At 37.2% G+C, this 24,486-nt stretch overlaps 1 protein-coding gene across 1 annotated transcript in view; it reads left to right on the top strand.

The window, feature by feature from the left end:
- The window catches only part of MTMR8 (myotubularin related protein 8), a 123,521-nt gene that overhangs the window by 35,347 nt on the left and 63,688 nt on the right, over positions 1–24,486 (top strand). Inside the window, exons 2-8 of the mRNA XM_011947406.1 lie at positions 6,449–6,571; positions 9,637–9,799; positions 11,044–11,201; positions 15,886–16,014; positions 17,184–17,318; positions 20,682–20,814; positions 22,264–22,373. Of these exons, the coding sequence (XP_011802796.1) occupies positions 6,449–6,571; positions 9,637–9,799; positions 11,044–11,201; positions 15,886–16,014; positions 17,184–17,318; positions 20,682–20,814; positions 22,264–22,373 (951 nt within the window). The remainder of the gene's footprint in view (positions 1–6,448; positions 6,572–9,636; positions 9,800–11,043; positions 11,202–15,885; positions 16,015–17,183; positions 17,319–20,681; positions 20,815–22,263; positions 22,374–24,486) is intronic.

The raw sequence follows: 24,486 nt of genomic DNA on the forward strand, positions 1-24,486 counted from the left end.
TTTTTTGCTTTGCATTTGCTTGGTAGATGTTCCTCCATTCTTTATTTTGAGCCTGTGAGTGTCTCTGCATGTGAGATGGGTCTCCTGAATACAGTACACTGATGGGTCTTGACTCTTTATCCAATTTGCCAGTCTGTGTCTTTTAATTGGGGTATTTAGCCCATTTACATTTAAGGTTAATATTGTTATGTGTGAATTTGATTCTGTCATTATGATGTTAGCTGGTTATTTTGCTCATTAGTTGATTCAGTTTCTTCCTAGCATCGATGGTCTTTACAATTTGGCATGTTTTTGCAGTGGCTGGTACTGGTTGTTCCTTTCCATGTTTAGTGCTTCCTTCGGGAGCCCTTGTAAGGCACGCCTGGTGGTAACAAAATCTTTCAGCATTTGCTTCTCTGTAAAGGATTTTATTTCTCCTTCACTTATGAAGCTTAGTTTGGCTGGACATGAAATTCTGGGTTGAATATTCTTTTCTTCAAGAATGTTGAATATTGCCCCCCACTCTCTTCTGGCTTGTAGAGTTTCTGCTGAGAGATCCGCTGTTAGTCTGATGCGCTTCCCTTTGTGGGTAACCCAACCTTTCTCTCTGGCTGCCCTTAACATTTTTTCCTTCATTTAGACCTTGGTGGATTTGACAATTACGTGTCTTAATGATGTTCTTCTCGAGTAGTATCTTTTTGTCTTCTCTGTATTTCCTGAATTTGAATGTTGGCCTCCCTTGCTAGGTTGGAGAAGTTCTCTTGGATAATATCCTGAAGAGTGTTTTCCAACTTGGTTCCATTCTCCTCGTGACTTTCAGGCTCACCAATCAAATGTAGATATGATCTTTTCACATAATCCCTTATTTCTTGGAGGCTTTGTTCTTTCTTTTTACTCTTTTTTCTCTAAACTTCTCCTCTCACTTTATTTCATTAATTTGGTTGTCAGTCACTGATACCCTTTCTTCCACTTGATCAAATCGGCTATTGAAGCTTGTGCATGTGTCACGTAGTTTTCGTGCCATGGTTTTCAGCTCCGTCAGGTCATTTAAGTTCTTCTCTACACTGTTTATTCTAGTTAGCCATTCATCTAATCATTTTTCAAGGTTTTTAGCTGTCTTGTGATGAGTTTGAACATCCTTCTTTAGCTCGGAAAAGTTTCTTATTACTGACCTTCTGAAGTCTACTTCTGTCAGCTTGTGAAAGCCATTCTTCGTCTAGCTTTGTTCCATTGCTGGCGAGGAACTGCGATCCTTTGGAGGAGAAGAGATGCTCTGGTTTTTAGAATTTTCGGCTTTTCTGCTCTGGTTTCTCCCCATCTTTGTGGTTTTATCTACCTTTGGTCTTTGATGCTAGTTACCTACAGATGGGATTTTGGTGTGCACATCCTTTTTGTTGATGATGATGTTAATGCTATTCCTTTCTGTTTGTTAGTTTTCCTTTTAATAGTCAGGTCCCTCAGCTGGAGGTCTGTTGGAGTTTGCTGGAGATCCACTCCAGACCCGGTTTGCCTGCGTATCACCAGTGGAGTCTGCAGAACAGCAAATATTGCAGAACAGCAAATATTGCTGGCTGATCCTTCTTCTGTAAGCTTCTTCCCAGAGGGTCACTCACCTGTATGAGGTGTCATTCGGCCCCTACTGGGAGGTGTCTACCACTTAGGCTAAACAGGGTTCAGGAACCCACTTGAGGATGCAGTCTGTCCTTTCTTAGAGCTCAAACACCATGCTTAGAGAACCGTTGTTCTCTTCAGAGCTGTCAGACAGGGATGTTTAAGTCTGCAGACGTTTCTGCTGCCTTTTGTTCAGCTTTGCTCTGCCCCCAGAGTTGGGCTCTAGAGAGGCAGCAGGCCTTGCAGAGTTGCAGTGGGCTCCACCCTGTTTGGGCTTCCTGGCAGCTTTGTTTACCTACTCGAGCCTCAGCAATGGCGGACACCCCTCCCACTTCCAGGCTGCTGCCTTGCAGGTTGATCTCAGACTGCTGCGCTAGCAGTGAGCAAGGCTCTGTGGACATGGGACCCACTGAGCTAGGCACGGGATATAATCTACTAGTGTGCCGTTTGCTTTTACTGTTGGAAAAGTGCAGTATTTGGGCAGGAATGTCCCAATTTTCCAGGCTTCCCTTAGCTAGGAAATGTAAATCTCCCACCCCTTGCACTTCCTGGGTTAGGCGATGCCCCACCCTGCTTTGACTTGCCCTCCATGGGCTGCACTTACTGTCCAACCAGTCCCAATTAGATGAACCAGGTACCTCAGTTGGAAATGCAGAAATCACTGTCTTCTGCGTCAATCACACTGGGAGCTGTAGACTGTAGCTGTTCCTAATCAGCCATCTTAGAACGGAAGAGACTGGGTAATTTTCAAAGAAAAGAGGTTTAATTGACTCACAGTTCTGCAGTCTGTACAGAAACCATAACACAGGCATCCGCCTCTGGGTAGTCCTCAGACAGCTTACAATCATGGCATAAATTGTAGGTGAGGAGCAGGCATCTCACATGTTTGGAGCAGGACCAAAAGAGTGAGAGGTGCCACACACCTTTAAACAACCAGATCTCACAAGAATTCACTGATTATCATGAGGACAGCACCAAAGGATGGGGCTAAACCATTCATGAGGAATTCACCCCCGTGATCCATTCACTTCCCACCAGGCCCCACCGCCAACATTGGGTATTATATTTCAACATGAGATTTGGGTGGGGACAAGTATCCAGAGTATGTTACCTGACTATTCTCAAAGTGATGGACATATTCATCCTTACATGTCCTCTTGTAGACCTACATGAACATTTCTTTGAGCCCATTTTCAGGAATAGAATTGCTGAGTCGTAGGAAACATATATATATATTTTTTTGATTAAGTAGTGCCAGATTGCCCTTCTGAATGGCCCCACCTGTCTGTAACCCCCTGGTTGTAGTGGATGAGGATTCCTATGTGCCTTCAACCCTACCAACACTTGGCATTTCCTTGCTTTCTAGTTTTTGCAAATCTTGTAGTCTTAAAGCAATACCTTATTTTAATTTAACTTTATTTTATTCCCAATGTTTTGAGCTTCTTTTCATGGTTGTATGCTTCTGGGATTGCCTCTTATGCAACTTGCCTGTTCTTATGCTTCATATATTTTTCTTTTGGGGCCTCTTTTTCTTATTGAGTTACAGAAGTCCCTTGTATATTCTAGATAATAATTCCTTGTTAGTTTTAGGAGTTGCACCTATTTTCTCCCATTCTGTTATTAATTTTTAAAAAGTCTTTCCCTGTTTATAGATTCAAGGTACTCTGCATTTTCCAATAACTTTACAGTTTTTTTGTAAAAGTTACATATAGATGCATCTAGAATCTAGTTTTGTATATGGTGTTAGGTAGGGATATGGCTTTATCTTACTGCGTGTACTAATACTGTTTCCACAACACATCTAGTAAATACTCTTTTGTCTGTCAATTTGTAGTGCCATGTTTATGCTCTATTAGACTCCCATTTTTTACATCAGTCTGATTTTGAGCTCTGGTCCTTTTCCATTGGTTTATTTTTCTGTTTTTGCAATAGTACTAGTGGTTTTTGTTGTTGTTGTTGGTGGTGGTGGTTTTTTTTCCCCACAACTTTGAGTATGTTTTAATACCTAGTAGAGCAAATCTTACCCTCTTTACTTTGTTTTAAGTTTGATTTAGCAATTTGTGGGGTTTTGTTCTTCTATGTAAATTTAGAATAAGTTTATTAGAAAATCCACTTTGAAATATGATTGAAATTGTATTGAATTTATAGATTAATTTGAGGGATAATTGCCATCTTTATTATATTAAGTTGTCCTATCCAAGAGCATAGACATTATTTCTTTAGATTGTATTCTATATCCTTCATTAGACTTTTAAAGTTTTCTCTGTAAAGGTCTTGTATATGCTTGGTTAATTGAGCTAATTTCTAGATTCTATATAATTTTTGCTGCCATCGTGAATGGTATTTTTATGTTTTCTAAGTGATCATTGCTGGTGTAGGAAAATGTTATTGACTTTTGTAGGTTGATATTATATTTGGTATCCTTGCTGAACTCTTTTATATTAGCTCTGAGAGTTTGGTTGATTCTTTTCTTTCATTTTTTTTCTAGTTGAATGATTACCTTCTCTGTAAGTGGTGCCAAATATAGAACTTCCCTTCTGATCCTTGCATTTCTTAATTCCACGCCCCCTTTCCTCATAGTATTTAGCCACGATATTTAAAACAGTAGCAGTGATAGAGTCAAGTTTGTCGTGTTCATGATTTTAAATTAATGCAGTTAGTTTCTTCATTATTCATAACATTCTTTGTAGGTTTTTTGTATATAATTTTTACCAAGTTAAGAATGTTTACTTTTATTCCTTGTTCACTAAGGATTATCATTATAAATAGAATTAAGCTATATTAAATGCTGCTTTTTCTGTATCAATTGAGATAAAGCATATAATTTTTCTTTTCAGTCTTGCTGATATATTACATTGACATTTTCTGATGTTGAACTCCCCATGCTTTCTTGTGATAAACTGCACTTGATCAAAATGTATTTTTTAAAATATACTGTTGGATTCATTAACATTATTTAGCATTTTTTGTGTATACATTTCATAAATGAAATAGCCCTAAACTTTCTTACTTTATAATTGTCTTTATTTGATTTTAGAATCAAGATTAAATTGCCCTCATAAAATGGACTGAGTAACTTTATTTTTTTTCCAGTGACCGGAGTCAATTGGATAAGGTAGTAATTAATTATATTTTGGAAGTTCGGTAGAATAAACCTGTAACATCATCTGGACCTGAGGGTTTTGTTAGGGAAAATCTTTGACTACCATTGCCATTTTATTTTTTTCTTGATATTTAAAAATATTTCTTGTAAGTTTTCCAATTTATTAGCATATTGTTTTTCATAATATTCATAGTTTTGGCTTTTTATGTTTTCCCTTTTTCATTCTGTATTTTATTTGCATCTTTTCTCTTTTTTAGCAAAGATCTATCCTATTAACCTTTTGACATAATTAAATTCTGGTTTGTTAATCTTTTCTGTTCAGGCTGTGTGTGTGTATCTGTGGAGGAGGATTCTCTGGTTTTAAATTTCTGTCCTTTACCATCTTATTTCTCTGTAATTTTGCTATTTCCATTACATTGACTGTTTAACTAGTATGTCGTTAACCTTTCTCATTTCATGATAAACTTACTGCTATACATTTACTACTTAGTTCTTGTTTAACTCTGTCCTACAAATTTTTATTTGTGTTTTTATTATCATTCACTTTTAAATCTTTTTTAGTTTCCTTTCCTTTTTCTTTTTAACGCAAGGTTAATTTAGTAATAAGCTATTGTGTTTTCAAACATTTGTTAAATTTTGGCTATTATTTTGTTATTAATTTCCAGTGCTATTGCATTGTGGTTGGAGAGCCTAAACTGTATGATATTCAACGTTTGGAATTTATTGATGTTTCATTTATGGCTGTCATCATAGTCTCTTTTTGGAAATTTTTTTTTTGTTGTCTTGAATGTTCGATTTGTTGGATATAGAGTCTTACTCTGTATATAATAGCTTGAGTTTTTTAGTTGTAATGTTTAAGTGTTCTGTATCTTCATTTGATTTTTTTTTTTTTTTGGTCTGCTCGACCTGTCAGTTCCTAAGAAGAGTATTAAAGTATCCATATGCACTTGTTCCTTTTCTCTTTGCAGTTCTGCTAGTTGCTTGATATATTTTGAGACTGTATTATACAATATGTTTATATTTATGATGGCTATATCTTCTTGTCCTATTGATTTTTGTCATGTAAATTCTATTTAGTCAGATATTGAGACTGCTACCTCAGCTTTATTTTAGTTTATATTTGCCTGGCATATCTTATTATTTTCAGTTTGTCTGTGACTCTAAAGTATATCTCTTCTAGTATGAATATTGTTGAATCTTTTGTTTTAGTCTGTGTCTTTCTTTTAATTGGTAAGTTTAATTCATGTACATTTATTGCAATTACTTTTATATTGGGATTTAATTCTGGCATTTCTTTTTATGTGTTTTATTTATGGTACTCCTTTTGTTTTGTTTTGTTTTTCTCCTTTTCTGTTTTATTCTATTCTTGCCCTCTAATGTAAGATCTATCTTCATGTTATTTACCCTTACTGATTTTTTTACACATACGATAGCTGTACCTTCTTCCAACAAGATAAGTACCTCAGCAAACTCTCAGGTTCTATATAGTTTCCAGTTATACATACTTCATCTTGTAAACTTTGTCTAGAATTTTTATCTTTTCTAGAATACAGGTTTTCCTCTCACTTTCATAGTTTTTCCAGTGCTGGTTTCAGAAAAGGTAATACGGATCATACTAGTTTGCCACCTTGGCAGGAACTGGAAAAACTCAAGTTTTGTAGCAAATTAACAGCATTTATCTTGCTTTGAATGGCCCCACTTCAATCACAGGTGGTGAGTTGGTAACTTAATCAGTATTTTTTACTCCAATAACAGGTAGAAAATGTGAAATTGGTGGATCGTTATGTGAGTAAGAAACCAGCTAATGGGATTCTTTATCTTACTGCAACCCACCTGATCTATGTGGAGGCTTCTGGTGCAGCCCGGAAAGAAACATGGGTATGTTCATGAGAAGAAGTATCAAAGGGTCTTAAAGAGTTGTGCATACATGCTGTCTATATGGTAGTTTCTTGAAATTTCAAGTGTAATTTTTAAATTGCTGTAAAACCTTTTCTTCAAAGGACCTATTCTAATAATCTTTTTGTGGTCTGAATTGTATTACTCCTCTTTTTTCAAGTTATTGACTCTAGTCATCGTAGTCATTTTATTCTACATTGGAATATTCCTGGGGATTAGCTAAATTATTTTTAGGTAGAATAGTTTCTGCTAATTTCCTGAACTATGTTTGTAAGCATCTTGAAGTAATTTAAAGCCTGCTATCCATAAAATGTAGTTCAAGAACCAGCAGTATCTGTAGCATATGGGAACTTGATAAAAATGCAGAATCTTAAGCATAAGATTTTGATTTTATAAAAAGGGTTCAGGTTATGCTGATGCTAAGGCCTTATTGACTTTACCTTGGGCAGCACTAATTTAGACCATCTCTCTGTCCTAAGACAGGATTTTACCTAGGTATATATATGTGTGTGTGTGTGCGTGTGTGTGTGTGTGCATGCACAGGCATGTGTGTGTGTTTATGTTTACACTTGTAAGTACTGTTTTCTAATTACTTCAGCACCCCAACATTACTTTATGCCTTACCCATCCTAAAGATCATAATTTAATCTTAATCATTAGATTTATGCTTAGACCTCTTCATTTATAAGAAGTACAACATGCTTCTTTTATACAGCATAGCTTAGTGATTAAAGCTTTAGAGCCAGTCTGCTCAGGTTAAAATCCCAGCTTCAACATTTACTACTTTTGTAACCTTGGGCGAGTTGTTTAACTTTTCTGTGTCTTGCTTCTTTCATCTGTAAAATAGAGATAAAATAATACCTTGAATAGTTTTAAAAAGTCAAGATACAAGAATTATAAAGTGAATGTTTATAAGTGCTTATAACAATGCCTGGAACATGGTAAATATTATCATAAAAGTATAAAATGAATTGAGTATGCATATGAAAAAAGTATCTTAATACTTCCTTTTAAAACTGAACTTTCCCCATATATATCTTGCTCTTTGTGCTGTGATGATAAGAATGTCAAAAGAGGAATGAGAGCTGGGCTAGACTTAAGCTCTGATGCTAACTGGCTACGTAACCTTAGGCAAGTGATTCTTACTCTCCGGGCTTGTTTCTTCATCTGTAAAAATGAGGTGGTTAGATTATATAATTAGTAAGGATTCTTGCAGTTCTAACAGTTCAGGAACCAGTTCTTTAGTACTGTGCCATGAGCCTATCTCCTATCTGCCTGCATTTATAGACAGTACAGATGTCTCCAGATTTGTTCCTTTTGGGTATTATTTCAAATCCAGTGGACTGTATCTGGAAGGGAGGACTTACACTATTTCTGATGTCAAAGGAGGCTTATTTACCCAATTAGGGAAGTTCTTCCCAGCCTTAGTCTGCCTACCTTCCCCCAACCCTTCCCAGTTTCACCACAATTGTTTGCCTGGGCCCTGATCTCAATTATCAGTATTGTACTACCAAAACACACACCTCTGATGTTGATTGGAAGATCTTTGATTTTCTTGTGGTTGAATATATTAATTCATATTACATTTTGTAATACCTCCAGAACTGCCATGGCAGGACTTGAGTGTGACAAAACAGTTAAGATAAAAATTAATCATACCTGTGATCCCAGCAGTTTGGGAGGCTAAGGAAGAAGGATCGCTTGAGGCCAGGAGATTGAGATCAGCTTGGGCAACAAAACAATACCTAGTCTCTACAAAAGTTAAAACATTAGCCAGGCATGGTAGCACACAACTGTATTCCTAACTTACTTAGGAGGATGAGGCAATATGATCTCTTTGAGCCCAGGAGGTTGAGGCTGCAGTGAGTCGTGATTAAGCCACTGCACTCTAGCCTAGGCAACAGAGCAAGATCCTGCCTTAAAAAAATAGAAAATTTATCCTAGGAATATCTGAATCATTTCCACACTTGCTCCATTCTTAGATGGTGGATATGATTGAAAGAGTTCATTGAAGAGGTGACTTTTCCAAATAAATTAGGGACTGGGGCATTGAGGTGGTGGGAGAGCAGAAAAGGCACTATTGATTCCAAGACCATTCCAGGCACAGGACAGGGAGTCTAGAGAATGGAAAGAGCACATCCAGGCTCCATAGTTGCAGAAACATCAGATAGGGATAGGAGGAGAACATCAAAGATGAAAATGCAAAACTATGATTCTATGGCTATTTGAATCAATTAAGAGAGAATTAATATTATTTGGACACATTTTATTTCATCAGTTCCCTTTCCATGCATTTCTTTTTTTGCTGGCATCAGCATGAACAGAAGTAATCATCCTACATTCTTTGCTTTACTGTCACTAGAGTTTAAAATGTAGAGGAATAGTTCCTCCCTAACATTTCTAGTTAAATCCTTATTCCAGAACTAGAGTTTTTAGAATTCCCAGAGAAGAATCCTGGCCTTATATGGACTGCTATGGTTCAAATTCTGTTTGTGCCACTTCTTGGCTATATGATATCTGATGAGGAATTCACTTCTCGGAGCTTTGTTTTTTTTCATTCCTGAAATAGGATGATTACACGTCAAATGGCTCTTCTTAAATAGCTAATGGTCATGGACTATTTTGTTTATAATAAAGCACAATACCAGCTATTAATAACTATCTTAATTAGTAATTTGATATAAGAAAAGAAATTCTTATTTTCCTCTGTAACAATTATTCTGTGATTGTGAACTCTATCACAGCATGCTAAAAATCATCTATTCTGAGCTGATCCACCAAAATTGTCCCACAAACTTGGTAATCTTGTATCCCTAAGGAGAGAGAAATTTTCTAACACTGCAGTCTGCTTCTTGTTGCTTTACCACTATTATGCTTTAGTTCTATTTGAGAGAACCCCAGTTATGTCTTACAAAGAATGGTTGTAGGCTATAGATGTAGCCTACAGATCTGGTCATGCTGTTACCGTTATGGAGAGTCAGGAATACTGATAGTGATAGAGATATTGCACATCTGTATGTATACGCTGCTTCTTTTATGTTTTTCAGATTGCACTCCATCACATTGCCACTGTGGAGAAGTCACCCATCACTAGCCTGGGCTGTCCCCTGACCCTCCGCTGCAAGAATTTCCGGGTGGCCCACTTTGTTTTAGACTCTGACCTTGTGTGCCATGAGGTTTATATTTCACTACTCAAGCTTTCTCAGCCAGGTGGTTGTGATAGTATTTTTATCTAAAACCATTTTAATATTTTTCCAAAATGGCATAATGGAAAGATCAGGGCTATGGAGTCAGAGGAGGGTTTGGATCTGGACTCTACCACTTATTAGCTCCATTACATTTGGGCAAGTTATATAACCTCTGAACTCATTTTCTTTACCTATAAAAGTAAGGAGAGTAAAAGCTCTCCAATGGGGGTTGTTTTGAACCTTGAATACCTTCATATATTAGTATATAGTAGATGTTTAGTAGACATTTTCTTCTCTCTCCCTCCCTCCTTTTAAGTATCAACTTGTGAATGTTTCCTCAGTTCAGGAAGGAAGACTGCTGTGGAACAAAATTTGTTTCCTGTTGTCCTGCAGACTTTTTGTTTGGCCCACGATGTCCACCCCTACTTTTAATTCCATCTAGAAGACTAAGGCAGTTCATCAAAGTCCTCATTAATGTAGGACTTAATGCTTCCTCCAGCTTCACCCTTTCGTTCCCCATCCCCCACCCCTAGGCAATTAACCGTCAGCTTCCTCTGATTTTAGTCTTTGATTTTAATCATGCTCTTACATTTTCTCCCCCATTTTTCCCCTTTCCCCAAAATAATTCCTCAATATTTGCTGATTTTTATTGATAAAGTTACCTGCTGGATGACCCAGCATTTTACAAGTCTCTAATAGGCTCCATTCATCTCTGGAGAAGTTGTTGCCACATAAATTGGTCAAATGAGTTATTTGATTGGATACTGTATCTTGTGAAGGGAGGAAGCAGGACTGACAGAGAAAAGAGAGGAAGTGGCCATTTATAAGTCAGAAGTTGCTGTTGGCCTGACAAGTAGAATGCAAAAACATTGTTGAAGATGTGCAACATGTTACAATAAGCAGTACTGTTAGGACATGGGAGCCCAGTTAAAAACTTTTGGTAAGGACTCTTTTCCTAACATGTGAAACCCTGAAGCCTCAGTTCAATCAATTATCCAGCATTCTTTTTTTATAGGAAGCCAGGCAGAAAGATCCCACTTTGTATTGATACCACAAAAAATTAAAACATTTTTTAAAAGAACCCAAACAGTATTCCAGTTTTTATTCCTTACATAAAGGCAAACTTGCACACACTACAGTCTTTTTCTGGGACTGTTTGACAAACATTCCCTTTGGGAAAAGGAAATCTAGCGTTTATTTGCGTTGTTTGATGATTTTTAGGTTTCATTCATCATTTTGTTTTCCATGCCTATCTCTCTTCTCCAGCATTACCTGAAGATCTTTATGCTTTTTCTTATAATCCCAAATCCTCAAAAGAGATGAGGGAAAGTGGATGGAAACTGATTGAAGCAATATCAGACTTTGGGCGTATGGGAATACCCAACAGATACTGGACCATAACAGATGCCAACAGAAACTATGAGGTAATTTTGTCCTTGTTGTTTGCCTTTTGGTGCATTCAATTAAAATGGCAGAATATCAGGAAACAGGATTTTGAAAAAAGAGAGAAATGATTCATAATCCTTCTCTCCTTTCCATTCAACATTCAGCCATTCAACAAACATTTATTGAGTACCTACTGTGCAATAGGGACTGAGTAAGAGATCTCATGGCTTAAAGCATAGGGTGCTATGTGAGCATAGGTGCAGGGCATGAAAATCAGCCTAGGAAGCCAGAAACAGCCTGATGCTTTGTGGAGTGGCCTTGTGAAGGCTAATTTACTTTTAACATTTTTAATTTTTAATTATTATGGATATATAATAGTTGTACATATTTTTAGGGTACATGTGATATTTTTATACAGGCATACAATATGTAATGATCAGATCAGGGTAACTGGGGTATCCATCACCACAAGCATTTATCATTTATTTGTGTTGGGAACATTCCAATTCCATTTTCAGTCTTTTTATTATTGTTATCTGTAGTTGTCCTGTTTTGCTGCTGAATACTAGATCTTATTCCTTCTATCTAACTGTATTTTTGTACCCATTGAGGATCCTCTTTTTATCCCCCCACTCCACTACCCTTACCAACCTTTGGTAACCATCATCTATCCATGAGTTCATTTTTATTTTTTTGCTCGTACAACATGTGAGTGAGGTTATGCAATATTTGTCTTTCTATGCTTTGTTAATTTCACTTAATATAATGTCCCCCAGTTCCATCCATGTTGTTGCAAATGACAGGATTACATTTTTTTGTGGCTGAGTAATATTCCATTTTGCGTATATACCACAGTTTTCTTTTCTTTCTTTTTGAGACAAGGCCTGACTCTGTTGCCCAGGGTAGAGTGTAGTGGCATGATCATAGCTCACTGTAGCCTCAATCTCTTGGGCTCAAGCAGTCCTCCCAACTCACCCTCCCATGTAGCCAGAACCATAAGCACCCACCCCCATGCCTGGCGAATTTGTTTCATTTTTTGTAGAGATGGGGGTTTTGAACTTTTGGGCTCAAGCGATCCTCCCTCCTTGACCTCTCAAAGTGCTGAGATTATAGGTGTGAACCACCGCGCCTGGCCAGTAGTGGCTATATGATTTACATTCCTACCAGTTGTGTATGAAGATTTCATTTTCTCCATATCCTCACCAGTATCCATTATTGCCTTTTTGATAAAAGCCATTTTAACAGGTGAAATGTTATCTTATTGTAGTTTTAGTTTTCATCTTTATGATGATTATTGATGTTGAATGTTTTTTCATATACTTGTTGGTCATTTGTATGTCCTCTTTTGAGAAATGTCTATTCAGATACTTTCTCCATATTTAATTGGATTATTTGTTTTCATTCTTTTGAGTTGCTTGGGCTCCTTATATTTTCTGGTTATTAATCCCTTGTCAGATGGGTAATCTGCAAATATTTTCTCCTATTCTGTGGGTTATCTTTTCACTTTGTTGGTTGTTTCCTTTGCCATGGAGATTTTTAGCTCAGTGTTATCCCACTTGTCCATTTTTGCTTTGGTTGGTTGCATATGCTTTTGAGGTCTTACTCGAGAAGTCTTTGCCCAGACCAATATCCTGAAGTGTTTCTCTGCGTATGGACGTCCAGTTTTCCCAGAACCATTTATTGAAGAGACTCCTTTCCCCCAAATATGTGTTCTTGGTGCTTTTGTTGAAAATGAGTGAACTGTAAATGTGTGGATTATTTCTGAGTTTCTCTCCTAATTTATACAGGGGGAGAAGGAAGGAGGTCAGGAAGTGAAACCATATCATAAAGGGCTTCATGGCCAAATTAAGGAATTTGAACTTTTTCATGAAGACAGTTGTGAGTCACAAGAGTATTTACACTTGAAAGGAACATATGTATATTTGTATTTTAGAAAGATAACTGTTATTAGTGTGGAGAATTTGTTTGCTGGAGCTAAGAATGCAGGAGAATGATATGTAAAGTTATGAGAACCTGAACTAAGGCAATGGCTGCAGATGGAGAGAAGGAGATGATGTTGAAAGATATTTAGGTGGTAGAATTGAAAGCAACTGGTGACAGATCAAATGTGACTAGAAAAGTGGAGGAATTTAATATGCATCCCAGCTTTTCTGGTTTCTGGCTTTGATGACCTATGAGTAGTGGTGATGTTAACAAAGATAAGGACCACAAGAAGAGGGGCAGATGGTATCTTCAATTTTACACTTGATTTCAAGATGATTAAACAGATATCAAGTATTTGATTTCAAACATTTGGGTCTGGATCTCAAGAAAGAGCTCTGGGCCAAATATGGACATCTGGGAATGTGTTGGAGGTCCCAAAGACCGTTCCTCAGGTTTTGTGATTTACTAGGAAAATTCATAGGACTCGGCGTATAGTCATACTTATGACTGTGATTTATTACAGTGAAAAGATACAAAGCAAAAATCGGCAAAAGGAAAAGGTTCAGGGGAGAAAGTCAACAAAACTGGAACAAGCTTCCAGAGTCCTCTCTCAGCAGAGTAACATAGGGCACACTGAATTCCTCCAGCAGAAATTGTGACAACACTTATGAAATGTTATCTACCAGGATGCTCATTAGAGGTAAAGTGCTCAGGGCTTCTATTGGGACCTGCCTACATAGGCACGTTCTGCCTAGTGTATGCCAGAGTCCAGATGTCCAGAAGGAAAGCAGGTGTTCAGGATAAGCCACATTGTACAAACAGTTTTAAACACAATGCAAGTAGGCCTTTCTAAGGGTAGTCTGATGGTTAATATTGTCAATTTGATTGGATTGAAATATGCAAAGTATTGTTTCTGGGTATGTCTGTTAGGGTGTTACTAGAGGGGAGATTAACCTTTGAGTCAGTGGACTGGGCGAGGCAGACCCACCCTTAATCTGGGTGGGCACCATTCCCTCAGCTGCCAGTGCAGCTAGAAAAAGCAGGCAGAAGAAGGTGGAATGAGCAGACTTGCTGACTCTTCCGGTCTTCATCTTTCTCCCATGCTAAATTCCTCCTGCCCTTGAACATCAGACTTCAAATACTTTGGCTTTTGGATTCTTGGACTTACACTAGTGGTTTGCCAGGGCCTCTCAGGCCTTCTGCCACAGACTGAAGGCTGCTCTGTTGGCTTCCCTACTTTAGAGGTTTTGGGACTCGGACTGATCCACTACTGGTTTTCTTGCTCCTCAACTTTCTGACGGCCTACTGTGGGACTTTACCTTTTGATCATGTGAGTCAATTCTCCTTAATAAACTCCCTTTCATATATACATATATCCTATTAGTTCTCTCCCTCTAGAGAACCCTGACTAATACAGGTAGCAATCAGGCCTGCTAGGATAATTTTTCTGCAGAGAGAGTCATTGATGTTTAAGTGATATCCCTGAATTGTTCATCTTTAACAGTGTTTTTACTATCATAGTAAGACTGTAATTGCAATGACTTTCTGGTAACATAGCTTTGAATGTCTACTAGGTATGGGGATTGATGAGCTGTGACTTCGCAGGGTCATCTGTGAGGTGACTTGTTAGGGTCATGCTTGAGAGGAATGAGTAGAGATTGGAAGTAAAATCTGTCCACCTCAAATGTGTGTCTGAGTCTTCCAAAGAAGGTCTGAAATATTCTTGTTGGTCTTTTTGATGTGTATAACCTAAGATGAACGGAGAGCTCCATTTATTTTTCTTTGTATGACCGTCTTCTTCAAAGTTTAAGTCCGGGTAAGGGAGTGGGTAGAAAACATTTTTAAATGGTCTGCATTCTGGGGACATTGACTTTAATGAGTTACATAGAGCATTCTTGATCTTATCTGCCTTTAACTTTTTTTATTTTTGCCAGTTCAGTTTATATTTGTTTCATGTATTGTTAAATGTTTAGGGGTGTTCTTTACTTAGGGGAGTGATTAGAATTAATTTTGCAATGTCAGGTCTGTGGTGTTATAATATTTTGTCACTGTCTCTTTGGTAATATGTATGTTGGTAACCACTAAAAGCTGATCAACTTGAGAAAATATATCAGTCTTTTCATAGAGTAGGTCACACCTAAAATGTCGACACCTCCAACCCCCAGACTAGTGGTTTAAAGGCCATTCAGATATGAGTACTAGGAACCTAGTATGCAGTTTATATATATAACTTTTTCACTTGCTAGCAACAGGCTGGAATTAGCAATCACTCAAGCATTAGCTAGCTGGTATTTAATCATCTATTCCTCAGAAATAGAAATGAAAATATCCTTGGTATAAAAGCTTTTCGAAGTATGCTGTTATTTTCTGGAAAGGAAGGGATTGAGACATATAAAAACAAAATGTACTTTTAGAATTAGAATAACAAAAATCATAGAAACACATATAAAACCCCATCTTGAAATTCCTGCATATGCCTATCAGAGCAAAAACAATAACCGTAAACAAGTAAATTAACATGAACAGATGCAAATATGAAGCAGACAGGTGAAGGAGGAGAAAATATGATATACTCTTTCATAAACTGCATACTAGGTTCCTAGTATTCATATCTGGACGGCTTTTAAAACACTAGTCTGGGGGTAGAGCTGTTGACATTTTAGGTATGACTTACTCTATGAAAAGACTGACATATTTTCTGAAGTTTATCAGCTTTTAGTGGTTACCAAAATACATATTTCCAAAGAGAGAGTTATATATAAATATATATTTATATATATTGTGCTTATTTTCTTTTAGATATGCAGCACCTACCCTCCTGAAATAGTGGTTCCTAAATCTGTTACCTTGGGGACAGTGGTTGGAAGTTCGAAGTTCAGAAGTAAAGAACGTGTCCCTGTGCTCTCCTACCTCTACAAAGAGAACAATGTGAGTTAAGCAAATTTCTCTAATGAGAATTATACTTGGCTCTGGAAGGCCTGTTTTAAGTTTCATGCTGCCACTTAGTAGCTGTGTGACCTCAAGTAAGTTCCTTAACTTCTCTGGACTTTCATACTTCTGAAGTTTTTTGAGACGATCTCAGGAGGGAATAATATATGTGTACCTTGTAAATTGTAAAATGTTATGCAGATGTTAAGTGGCATTTTAGTGTGTTTGTTTGTTTTTCTTTTTTTCCTTTTCCATGGGATCCAGCTTGGTAGAAAGTTGTGAAATGACAGGAAATTAGTTGTATACAGGATTTTTTGAGACTGTGGCCTCCCGGTAGAATACAGATATCCTTGATACTTTCTTACTGCTTTTCATGTAATTTCAGGTAGTAGTAAGAAAGCACTTGACTTCTCTCTGTTTCAGTCCCCTTACTTATGTAGGAAGTGATAATATTTATCACCTCTTGTAATCACTCTGAGATCTGGGGTTAGACAAATAGGCAAGTTGTCAAGTGGGCAGCCATTCAAGTGCTAAAGAGTATAGTAATGCAATTGGGTGTCATACTATTGAAGTGAGTCGACCCCTTAAAAACCATATCAAAGTGTAATCAATTTCATTAACTAATCATTACCAGACATTCATGTTAAATAGTTACGTTGTTTTTGTGTTAAAGTAGCTTGAAATAAACCACCCTTCTGATTCCGCATTAACTTCTGAAACTAGTGAACCCTGTTCTCTTAAGACGCTGTAGATCTTTGTTCTATCTTGAATTCTGCTGCCTCTGCAAGCTTATGGTTTATGTGGGCAGTATCACTGGGACTGTAAAAAGTGAGGCAGTTTCAGAAAAGTAGCCCATTATGTATCGAGAATAGAATTTCACTAAGGAAATACTCACGATGTGATTTTCTTTCTTTTCTTTTCTTTTTTTTTTTTCTGTAGTCTGATTTGCCAAGACTGGGTTGGTAATTAGAGCCACATGCCCAGGGTAGGCAGGAGGTTAAGCGCAATGTCAGTGGAGGATGACTTTAGAGTCATATTTCTCTTTGCTTTGGACACTATCTTAAGTTGGCTCATCCTCTCCCTCTACTCATGGAACCTGGCCAGGGTCAAGGAAGATTTTTGACCATTTGTGTATATAATCACTCAACTGACACACTTTTTCCTTACAGGCTGCCATTTGCCGCTGTAGCCAGCCTCTCTCTGGATTTTACACTCGCTGTGTAGATGATGAGCTCTTGTTGGAGGCCATTAGCCAAGCAAACCCAGGGAGCCAGTTTATGTATGTTGTAGACACAAGACCAAAGGTATCTATTTGTCAGTGATATCTTTGATATTTCTGCCTCTTGCAGTCTTCCTCCTCATATATTGAGACATGCAGTGTTACTGGGGAAGTTAGGTTTGTGTATGTGTGTTGATTACTTCAGACATTGTGTAAAATCATTTCAGGAAGCCATTTGGAGCTCCTTTTATAAGGTTGTCACTGACAAATGAGGTTATGAGAGGGTAATTCGAACAACCCGGCTTTGCCACCTCAGTGTGACGTCCTGCATAAGAGGCTTATTAGCATCCCTCATCTTTTTTACCAAGTCTGTTCCTTAACCAGAATTTTCGGTATTCCCATTCTGGGGTCTAAATTTACTGTCCGAGAAAGAGCTTCAACTTAGACATTGGAAACTTACTACAACCAACATATTTTTTTTCTGTAAATGTGTTACGTCACAGTAGTTTAATAATACTTTGGTTCTCCCAAAGCACCAGGGTTCACAAATTTTACTGCTATACGATTAACAAAAAATCTTTAGCTCATGTGGCAGTAATTCTTTTTTAGCATGTAGCACTGTTAGCTGGTTAAATTTTTTCCAGTTTAATACAGTGCAGTTTAAATCTTGGTCCCAGAGAATAAAAAAGACCAAGTTCATAAATTTGCTGTGGATTTTGGCAGTGGACATGGATAGACCTAGTCAAATCCTTTGATCTTTCCAATAATTTAATACTGCATGATTTGTTGCAATACGTTTTCTCAGGCTTTGTCTCTTTCAAATATGAACATTGCTGAACAGAGTGTCCTCATATTAACCTAAATATCAGCTTAAACTCCTCTCTGCATTAATTCCTTAACCTTCAACGTTTGGTCTAGCTCTATATGGGCTGTAGAAGAACTCATTGTGTCCCACAAAGAAAGTAAAGGAAGATTCCCTATTCTTAAATGTTGTCCTTTTTACAAACAGCCCCAGAAAGAAATAATTTTGCTTATAATTTGGTATGTAAAATGTGGCTGACTAAAAGGTTTCATTGCTGATTCTAGTGATTACTAAATTGGTGATTTTCATCTAAGCCTAAGCCAGATGGTGGTGACTTAAGAGTTGAGCAGTTGGATGTACATGAAACCAGATAGTTGCCTTAGACAGCTTTCTGCCCCATCTTTGTGATCCCTCAGTGGATATTCTCCAGAGCTACCTAGGACTGACTGAGCTCAGGAGAGAAAATAATTTCCCTTTCTGCTCAGGTCCATCCTTCAGTTTCTCAGAAGCTTGCCATAACCACGTCTGAAATTCCACGATTGTAAAGAGTTTAACCACATCTGTATCTTTAAACATTAAATAATCTTAAAATAACAAAGAGAAATATACCAAGCTTTGAAGAAACAAAACAGTTGGTGCCTTTTGTTCAAATCTAACACCAAAAAGCCCCTTTTATGTTCCATTTTCCTCTCTCCAATTTGAGCAAATTAAGACAGGCCTAGAAATATCTGGCATTCCCTCTCTTCTGGATGGCTAGATCTGTACTTTTAGTAGGAACTATATTATACTGACAAAATTTTGTTCTAGGAGTCAGTCAAACCTGTGGTCAAATCCTGCTTTCAGCCTTTATCCATATCATCTTGGGCAAATTGGTTCATCTCTCTGAGCCTGTTTTCTTATGGGGGTAATATTAGTACCCACTTTGAGAGGCTGTAATGAGGATTAAATGAGATAATGTACATAAAGGATTTAGCACAGTGTCAGGCATAGTAGGAGCTCAATAAATATTACATTACAATAAATATTACATCTGACATTCTGCAATTGGAAAGAGTTTAATCGCGTCTGTATCTTTAAAGATTAAATAATCTTAAAATAGTAAAGAGAACTACAGCAGGCTTTTGAAGAAACAAAAGGGTTGGTGCCTTTTGTTCAAATCCATCACCAAAAAGCCCCTTTTAACAGGTTCCATTTTCCTCTCAGTTTGCCACCTGAATATTAAATAGGTATCTGTTACTCAGATCTGCCAGACATATTTTTAAAGAGTGAATACTGGTATGAGGTAACTCGTTATCTGCATTAGGTGGCCTACCCAGACCTGGGTAGTGACTACTGTAATTAATATTATTATTGTTATTTTTGCTGAGGCATCACACATAACAAACATCCTTGCTACTAGGTGACTATTGCTTATGCTTCCACAAGTGTTCCTTTGACATTTGCCATTAATTTAATGAAAGCTCAGTAACACTATCAATGTGATAAAAGATCAAAATTACCATCACATTTCCCCTTTTAACAGATGTCTTGCATTGTAAACAGAATATGTTTAGCACACTGACTTTTTTCCCTCTGCATGTTCTAACTTGAGTAGTTTTTGCTTTGAGATTTTTGTATTCTTTTAATACAAAAATTATACCCTGTCCACATACATGCTCCTCCTACCTTCTGAAATGCACCATATTGGGAGATGAGAAAATAGGCCCAGAAAATAGAAAATCACTTAATTAGTAATATGGTCATTATCATAGACAGTCTCTTGCCTTCCTTCTAGTTAGTATATTCATATCTCCGCAAGTCTCTTTTACTCCCTACCCCACCCAGCATTCTTCATATGACCTAGATATTCTCTGATTACCACAAGCTGAACATAGTGTTAAAACAATTGGTGGTGTCTCCATTTCAATTTTGTCAGTGAGTAAAAGTCATTTATCTCATGCAGTCACATTTTAGACATTTTTCTAGAATAGCTATTTAAAACTAATTGGGCTGTATGTGGTGGTTTATGCCTATAATCCCAGTACTTTGGGAAGCCAAGGCAAGAGGATTACATGAGTCCAGAAGTTCAAGGCTAGCATGGGGAACAGCAAGACTGCATCTTTACAAAAAAAAAAATTGTAAAAAAAATTAGCCCGGCATGGTGGTGCACGCCTATAGTCTTAGCTGTTCAGGAGGCTGAGGCAAAAGGATTGCTTGAGCCCAGGAGTTCGAGGCTGGAGTGAACTCTGTGATTGTGCTGCTGCACTCCAGCCTTAATGACAGAGTGAGACTCTGTCTCTTAAAAAATAAATACAATTAATTCATCCTAAAGTTCTTAAGCTTCTTTCTAGAGCTTCTCAGTTGTAAATATTTTTGAACTTTTGCATGTTTCTCAGTATAAAACCCTTTCAGCTGAGAAAACATTTGTGGTAGGCAGCTCAAAATTATTATTTCAGTTTTTTAGATCAGATATTCTCATAGCTGCTATATCCTTTATCTCTTAAGAAAGGTTTTCATAATGAAACAAAACATTATGTCTCCCTATTTTTTAATTGGGATTAAAAAGAATTATGATTTTAAACTGTTCAGAATGAGGCATTGAGATTGATGAACTCCATTCTTTCATCATCTGACCTATCTGCTCTATTATGTTATCCACTATTGCAGTTGAATGCCATGGCCAACCGAGCAGCTGGGAAAGGATATGAAAATGAAGACAACTATGCCAACATTCACTTCAGATTCATGGGCATTGAGAACATCCATGTAATGCGGAGCAGTCTGCAGAAACTCTTGGAAGGTACAGGGATTTCACCTTGGCTAGGCAAGCGGCCATAGCTTTGCATTATTATGTAAGCAGAAAGCATGCCTGATTTGGGGTGGAATATAAAAGCAAGCAGGTGAGCAGAGTCAGTAAGTGGTTAGGTGTTTAACTGTCATATGAATCTAGCTTACATAGTACTGAATTACAGCAGTGTTGGTCTGGAAAAAGGAGTGAGATGTTCAGTTTCATAATTCGATAAAGTTCATCTGGGTCTGGTCTGGTTGGTATGAAAATTATTTCTCTCCGTAGAAATACAAAGGTTGATTTTCAGGGATAGGCAAACCAACATAAGTATTAAATAAATTTGGGGTTGATTTTATCATCCTCAAGGTAAGAAATTACCTTATTTAATTTGGTATAAGGATTTAGTCTGATTTCATCACTATGCTGATGAAGCTGAATTTAGACCTCAAAAGAGTAAAGTTGATATCAGACAGTTTTGGTGATCTGTTATCGACTACAAAATGATTAGGGTCAGAAAGGAGGCAAGGTGGGATTGGGGCCTTACAAGACTCTTGGGTGTAGAACATTTCTCCTAAAACCACTACCCAGATTCCATGATGTTCTATGTCACTTCAGGCAGAGATAGTGAAAACCTGCCTTCTTTAGTGAACTCCCCGTTCTTCCTCTCCTTTCTTCAATTTCTTACTTGTGTAGTCTGCCATGACCTCTCCTTTACATCACCCTTGCCAGATCTCATCTGCTCAGTCTGCATCCCTTTTAAAATATTGATGTCCCTGTTCCTTAGGTCTCTTACTCCTTTCTTTTTTGCCCCAGAATGTGTTATGGAAGAGGACTTTGTTTTACAGATTTTTAAGGCAAAAGATTTCCCTCTGCTGGATAATTATTGCAGAGTGCATAAAAATTAACGGGTAATTTTTTTTTCAACGTGTTGACAGAGCAGGGCTACAGGGAGTAGATGGGGGTGTGGAAATAGAGACAGATGCTGAGGGCCTTCAGAGTTGGCATAAGTGGGTGGGATTAGGATAGGGATCAAATAATGTTTTCTAATCAGGGGAGGTGTGTTTTCCTGTAGATGCTAATTCAGTCTTCTGGCTCTCTTCTTGAGAGATTTCTAAGGGCTTGAGAGGGTTCTACAGCGTAATAAAGCAGGGGCCCAGGCTAAGAGATCTGGTAGGCTTTAGACCTAGTTCTGTCCTTGACTAATCAGGTTTCTAACTAATCATTTAATTAGAAATCTAAACTAATCATTTAATTAGAAACTAATCATTTAATTAGAAATCAGGTTTCTAACTAATAATTTAATTTCTAACTAATCATTTAATTAGAAATGTGGTTTCTAACTAATCATTTAACCTTTCTGCCTCAGCTTCCTCACGATATGGAGATCCACTTTCTCCCCTTTCTTAATGAATAAATCGAGTTGATCATGAATTTCAATCTCTGCTTCCTTTTCTACCTTAGTTTGTGAATTGGAAACTCCAACAATGAGTGAATTTCTTAGCGGCCTGGAGAGTTCAGGGTGGTTAAGACACATTAAAGCTATTATGGATGCTGGAATTTTCATTACAAAGGTAATAATCAGGACTTTTAAAATTGCACTGACTTTAATTATGGGATATGTTGAAGTAGTAGTGTGCCATTGAAAGAATATTGAAAAGAAAATCTAGTTTCTAGATTCAGCTCTGCCACTAATTCACTGTGTGCCCTTGGGCAAGTCTCTTTTCTTCTCTGGGTCTCAGTGTCTCCATCTTTAAACAAAGTGGTTGAACTAAAATCTAATGATGTAACTTTCAGGCGGCCACAGAATTCTTTGGGAATATTATTAACCCTCTCCCCAACTGGAAAAATGAACATATGATGGTACATACAGGAAATGAACCTCAATTTCAGAGGGTCCACAGAGCCCTGGACTTCACATTAAAAACTCTTAGGTGATCTCTAATCGATAAGTGATAATAATTGATCTCTGGCTCAGTTATTCTGTGATATATTTTTGTGTTGATACTAAGGTATTAAGTACAAGAGTGTGTGTGAAATAAATGCAGAGCTTACATATCTATGAGTTTTCAGAACTCTGAGTACAAAGACCTATTTTTTTAAACGTCTTTGTATAGATCTGCCTCCAAATGCAGTCTAGGTAGGCTTTGTCACCCTGTGTTTATGCTGACTCATTTATTTTCTGATCTCTAGGATCCTAGGCTCTGTAGCCTTTGTTAAGTGGTTTGTTTTCTTACAAAAAACAAAAACAAAATTCAGTGTATATTTTCTCATTTTGACATTTTGTTTTTATGTATTTCTACATGAGAACTCTCCCTCTTCATCCCACCCCCATTATTTGGTAAAAGTAAAGGAGATAATGACTTTTCATCCATCTGCTATAATTTTCTCAGTTGAAGGCAATGTTATATATAGCTTCTGGCTTAAAAGGTTTGAAGATTGTATATAATTAACTGCCTTAAATATCCAAGCCCTAATGCTTTTTGCTTTCCTAGTCCTGTTGCCTGCACTTTTCATTGTTATTGATGTTCACTATGTGACCCTGTCAGTTGTTTCAAGCACACTATTCTAACTATTCTTTGTTCTGTTCCTTTTTCATAGATTCTACATCCATATATCTGTAGTCTCTTTCTGAAACCAAGTTTATTAGACCAAAGAGAGTGAGGATGGATAAGAGGGAGATCTGATAGACAGTACAGCCTTATAAATATTGGTTGAATTAAAATGAGTGAACCAAAAAGATAGGCTTGGATTGCACAGTGTTTCTGTGTTCTCTATCTCTATTACCACCTATCCAGTATCCCAAGCTTGAGAACCTCAGTCAGCCTTGAATTCTACCTCTTCTCCTCCATCTGGCTATTGCCAAGTCCCATGTGTTCTGCTTCAAAAGTGTTTCTCAAATCTGTCCTTTCTTCCCAGTCTCCACTGCTACTTCTCTAGTTAAGATAGCCACAACACATTGCCCACAGTGTAATAACCTCTTAACTGCTTTGTCTCTAGTAGTTACTCTTTAGTTATTTTTCTTGAATATGTCTGATCATGTCACTTTAAACTCAAAATCCTCCATTGGTTATCAATTCTATTGCCAATAAGACCTCATAAGCTTGACATTCAGAGTCTTTCACAATGTCACCCCAACTTGGCTGTAGTGGACCTCTTGCTATTCTCTAACATACTGTGTTACTTCTTTTTCTCTCTCTTTTTTAAATGTTTATTATATTTACTTGTTTTCTCATTACAAAAGCAGTACATGTATATTATCAAAGAAGTAAACATTTCAGAAATATATAACATAAAATGTAAACATTCCCCATAGTTTGTCCCACAGTGCACACACATCACTGATAGTAGTTTAATGTTTATGTCCCTCGATCAGCACTGTCCATTTGAATTTTTTGTGATGATGGAAATATTCTCTATCTGTACTGTCTAATACAGTACCACTACATGTGGAAATTGAGCACTTAAAATGTGGCTAGTGAGACTGAGGAAATGAATTTATGACTTTATTTAGTTTTAACAAATTCAAATTTAAGTAGATATAGGTGGCTAGTGACTACCATATTAGACAGTGCTGTTGTAGAATTTTTCAACAACCTGCTCCTGAATGACTACTGGGTACATAACGAAATGAAAGCAGAAATAAAGATGTTCTTTGAAACCAATGAGAACAAAGATACAACATAA

The sequence above is a fragment of the Colobus angolensis genome, unplaced genomic scaffold (genome assembly GCF_000951035.1).
Source record: "Colobus angolensis palliatus isolate OR3802 unplaced genomic scaffold, Cang.pa_1.0 Scaffold264, whole genome shotgun sequence".
Lineage (NCBI taxonomy): Eukaryota > Metazoa > Chordata > Mammalia > Primates > Cercopithecidae > Colobus > Colobus angolensis.